Consider the following 5,448-nt stretch of genomic DNA (forward strand, 5'->3'; position numbering starts at 1 on the left):
CCCCCCCCACCCCACCCCATGCAGGGTCACCTTCCACTAGCCCAGGTTGCCCAAAGCCCCGTCCAACCTGGCCTTGAACCCTTCCAGGGAGGGGGCACTAGATGATCTTTAAGGTCCCTTCCAACTCAAACCATCCTGGAATTGATCAAGCCCTCTTTTTACCCCCCGTATGGTTTACTTCTGGTCCTCCCACACTGAAGGACTGTGCTAGCATCACTGATCCTGCCCTGGATGAAGGATTCCAGCAACGGGTGAAGGAGCAAACTTGGCTTAAGCATAATACCATCACATGTCTGAAAGGCTTTATTTTGAGCCAAATATAGCAGCAAAAGGAAAAACAGTATCCTGGACTTCACTGCTCTTTCCCAGCTTCATAAAGGTGTTTGAGGGTAAGTTACTGTATGACAGTAGTTTCACTTGCTTTAACAAAATGATAGAAAAGCAGCAACAGGAACCCAGTAAAAACCTCATCCAAGTAATGGGAGTGAAACGAAATAAAAGCAACATGAGAAACCAAATGTTCCGTACTCTGTGCAACCACAGACAGTAAAGACTGGGGTCCAATGCCCTGTATCAAGCTCCACATGCACACACAGGGAAATGCAGATTGTGAAAAAAATTACTGAAAATGCCTTAATATCCAGTGAAATGAGTTTGGTAGAAATCTGGAGCAATAACTGCCATTAAACAGGAAGGATACCATAGGCAGATTTTTCTCTTCACTGTATGAAAAGAAAAAAATCATCCATTAAGGAAATATGAACACTATTCAAATTAGTACTTAATTCTTGGCAGATATTACCCCAAATGGCCAGCAACTACAGTACAGAAATTAAAATTAAAATTTAAAAAATAGTAATTTTTAAAAAGTCACAGCTAAAATTTGTTTCCTGGAATCATATAAATTATTTCAAGTGTCATCAAAATAAAGAGTCTTTCTCCATTTCACTACATTTGCAGAGCAAATAAAAAGACAGTAAAACAGCAGAGCATATTTTGAATGAAGGTATTACAGGAACTTTTCCTTTCTGCAATTCAAATATTCTGGTTAAGTTTAAACAAGTTTCCACATATCTTTTCTTTAACAATTCACAAAAAACAGCTAAGGGAAAATGCAACAGGACTAGACTTAGGGATGAGAGTTTTTTCAAGCAGCATAAGAGAAGGGATGAGAGTTTGTTCAACCAGCATGAGAAAAGGCTCCCCCAATTCTTAATTGCAATTCAAGAAACAATTACTCCTGCTTACAAAATAAAATGCATTAGTAAGGTGACATCACACCACCACAAGACTTTTGCTTGTTAAAAAAAAAAATTACAGTGCAGGCTACATATTTAACAAAATCCACAGCCTTACCGGTCAATAACAATTCTTCTTTGGTTTTCATTCCATCAAGCAACTTGATTAAATGCACCGATGTGGAGATGAGGCCTAAGTTCCTATTATTAAATTGGGGAGAAAAAAAAAAAAAAATCCCTTGATATCAATACACTCAAATAAAGTGAAAAGGCTTTTTACTGAAGTTAACAGCAAGTCTTTAACATCTTCAGAAACTAAAATAAAAAGCTGTTTCTCCTAGTTAACTGTGCCTGACTATCAGTAGCCACACTATTACCATCAGAAGCAAAACAGAGGGGTTTACTGCATCAACCCGCATATTAACAATTTTGGATACAGTACCTCAGAGCTAAGTACCATTTCCTCTCTTTTTGCCATTCCTCTGAATCAGATGTTAAAAATTAGCAGGTTCTTCCTGTAATTTAAACAGCTTTATCTGTGTAAAAAAAATTTTGCTTTGTTTGAAGTTCAAGTGCTCAGGAAAAGCATTAATGTACTTAGGAATAAACTTTTGAGGATTTTAAATATCAACAAAGCGATTAGGGGTGGCCATCAAATGAACCACAGGGACAGTTCAAAAACAAAACTCTCAGAGGGAAGCAGGGAAGGTCTAGCAATCATTTATCCTTTCTCCAGTGAGAAGGAATCATAGGTAGAATTCCAGACTGGTTTGGATTGGAAGGAACCTTTAAAGATCATCCAGTCCCACACCCCTGCCATGGGCTAGGACACCTTCCACTAGATCAGGTTGCTCAAGCCCCATGCTACCTGGCCTTGAACCCTTCCAGACATGAAAAACATGGTGACAGTGATGATAAATCAGTGAAGCCATTTGGAATGAAAAAAACAAAACAAAACAAAATACTTCTACGGCCAAAGATCAGCAATCCTGGAGGTAGACAACATTATGTGCAAGGATGTGTATGCAACAGCAGTGAAAAAACAAAACTCAAAGAATACAGCATAAACAGATGAGGTTTTCAGCTTTTACGATGCTTGTACTTTAGTAGTCAAGATTTCTGAGATCAGCCAAGACGGAGTGCCTGAAACTTCAGAACACAGCAATACCTTCTCTACCTAACCTCCACACCCGTGCACGAGTTATTTAAAAATACCATTTCATCACGTGAATGCTGAGGAATTGTCTTCTGCAGATGTTTTCTAGACACACTCCTCATTAAGTTAGGAAAAGAAGCCAAAGATACATTTATAAATATATAATACACACATGCACACTGGTATACATACAATCTATTAAAACATTTTCCATCCCTTCAGACCCCAAATTTCTCCACAGCACACAAAGCAAAACAACCTGACCCTGGAAGGAACAAAGCTTTGTATTCCCCAGTAGTTTAAAAGCTGTCACACAATCCATGTGCTTACAATCTTTACATTCTTTCCTAGAAACAATCAGTTTCAATTTGGATCAAACAATCTGTAGTTTGGAGGTGCTTTTTTGGAATATCTGAATGCTGCACACTTCAAACCAACATCAAAGGCACATTCATTTCCCTTCCATTCACAACTTTTGATCATTCAGGACATTTGTTTCCTAAACAAGTTGTGCATTTGCAACTGTTTAAAATCAACACAAACAGATGGCAGATACAGAGCTGGCTCAAAGCACGGAGCACCGTATTAAAAGGAGCATAAATTATTATGCTGCTACAAAGCCAAAACTGCATCCGCTGAGTGACCCACCAAATCCTGTTAGAAACACGGTCAGAACTTTCTCTACACAGAGGCCTTCCCCCTCCTGCAGGCTAAAGGACAATTATTAGCCTCCAGCTTCCTAAACCAGCAAGGCTCTGTTTAAGTGCCTAGTGAGGGTAAGCACACAGCACAAGTATAACCAGTGCAGAGCTCATTCCTGTCCAGGAGCAGGCTGGATATCTGAATTTCATTATTCCATCTTCCACTAATTTTACTTTCTAATGGAATTCAGATAGCCATGACAAGGTTGTATTTGTCATGCTACTGAAAAGGGCAATTGTGCCAACTCCCAGCCACAGCAATCTGTTCCTCCCAGGTTTTGTTAACACGAGTCACTAGGGAGCTACAGTGAGCTACAATAAGGAACCCAGACTGGCTGAACATCTACCAGCAAAAATTTATAAACAAGCATATAAATTTTCTGTCAAATCAGTTCCTTGACCCACACCATGATCACAAGTGCTAGTACATCCAGATACTAACAGAGTCTGGACTTTACCTTATTCTAAAAGTAATAGCTTTTTATAAAAGTCCCGCAACTTTTGTGGCATTAACAAAATTCTGCCCTAGCACAGAAGATGCAACTTGGTCCCCTGTAAAAATTATATTTAGTTCAATAAACCAAATTTGACAAGTCCCAAGAAACCAAATTTCAAGACTGTATTCCACAATTCTTCATTATCTAACAGACTTGTAGCTACGTTTTGGGGGGTTTTGTTGGTTGGTTGGGTACGGGTTCTTGGTGGGGGAGGGACTGATGATATTTGTTGTTGCTTTGGGTTTGTTTTTTTTTTTTTAACCAGCAGGTAGACTACCAGGTTTTCAGTAACTACAGCTAGTTGTATCCCAAGCATCCCTTCAATGCTGCAACAGACAGAGGCAAAAAAAGAGAGGTTAAATAACTTAAGGAGTCAGACTAACTTCTTATCCATTAATATCAGTTTACTTGTATATGTACCAGAGTTGAATTCTACATGCTGTGCTTTGCCACAACTGCCAAACAGATCTAAATGTACCTTAAAATAACATACTAATCCTGTAACAGATAACTGACTGCTTACATGTTATCCAAAAAATTAAAAAGAAAGAGAAAAAAAGGACAGTTCTACAATCAGACTTCCAAAAGGCTTCTATCATTTGCATAATCAACACATACTAAGGACACAAACGCTTTGCTCTATTATTCATCAATGCCCCAAACTCTGACCTACAAATAGGTCAGCTATTTTTGTTTCTTGCATACTTCATTTCAAGTGATTGCATCAAGCAGGAAATACCAGTTAATAAATCAACTAACACAGCGGTGTAAAATAAGAATCTCTCTATAAAACCACACAAACATCAGAAGGTTATATTTTTGTATGGGTTAAAATGGATCATAACTATACCTCATGACATGTTGATTCTTGGCACACTCCACACAGGCATTCCTCAGACATCTGAAACACTCTGCTATGAGCAGCAGGCAGGTGTTTAGATCTACCAATTCACAGGAGTCCTTATAGGCCCGCTCAATTTCACTTGAGGCGTTCCTCAGGATTTCCAGCACATCCCGAAATACACTTTCTTCTGCCATTTCTCTGAAATAAATAAATTTGTAGTGAACCAAAAAATGCACTGCTATCAAAAAGCCTATATTGTGACAGTTACACTTCTTATCGTAAACCCAAAGATGTTTCTGCAACAATCTTTAACTATTCATAGGATACAAGGTATTTTGAGCAGAAAGAGCAAAACATATGCACACAGTCACACCACCAGCCTTTTCGGAGAGAAAAGAGTGAGAGAGTTGTGTTGCCTTACTATTCTTCACAGCTTTCCAACAGTTCTTTGGAATCTTAATTAAAAAAACAAACAGTCTTCCTAATGCATATAGTTACCATATTTATACATGACACTGCATGTTGTTTCAAGAATTAGGAATTGCTTTAATTATAATGAACACAGTTTAGATGTTCAGCTCTAGATGTTTCAGAAGAAGGAGGTATCAGACACTCTGCTATAAAAAACAGCCTGCCACAAATTTCACGAGAGGGAGAAAGAGAAGTGGTGAAGAAAGCTGCTGGCTGCTGTGTGAATCAAAGCCAAGGGAGAAAGTCAACTCTGTCTCCTTCAGCAGACGACTGGCAAAAAGAAGCTACTCCAAAGAGTGTTTATGACATTCCTACAGGAAAGCTCAATAAATTTGTCCATCCAGAACTTCTGACAAGAGTCAGAAAAAGGAAATCCAGATGCAGCCACCTTGAACCTTAAATAGACTTGTCGTGGACTCAAGATCAAACAGGAAAGTTAGATCTGAGACATAAGCTTGAGAAATACCTCCTAAGCTATGAACAGCAGAAAAAGATGAAATGGAAAATAATATTAAACAAAATATGTTCACGCAGAAAATTC

At 38.5% G+C, this 5,448-nt stretch overlaps 1 protein-coding gene across 1 annotated transcript in view; it reads right to left on the reverse strand.

The window, feature by feature from the left end:
* ATXN10 (ataxin 10) overlaps positions 1–4,631 on the reverse strand; it is an 80,345-nt gene extending 75,714 nt beyond the window's left edge. Inside the window, exons 1-2 of the mRNA XM_026867949.1 lie at positions 4,443–4,631; positions 1,357–1,439 (exon numbers count right to left, since the gene is read on the reverse strand). Coding sequence (XP_026723750.1) covers positions 1,357–1,439; positions 4,443–4,630 — 271 coding nt within the window. The 5' untranslated portion in view covers position 4,631. The remainder of the gene's footprint in view (positions 1–1,356; positions 1,440–4,442) is intronic.
* Between the last annotated feature and the right edge of the window lie 817 nt (positions 4,632–5,448).

The sequence above is a fragment of the Athene cunicularia genome, assembly GCF_003259725.1.
Source record: "Athene cunicularia isolate RWA chromosome 1 unlocalized genomic scaffold, athCun1 chr1_part2, whole genome shotgun sequence".
In the NCBI taxonomy this organism is placed as follows: domain Eukaryota; kingdom Metazoa; phylum Chordata; class Aves; order Strigiformes; family Strigidae; genus Athene; species Athene cunicularia.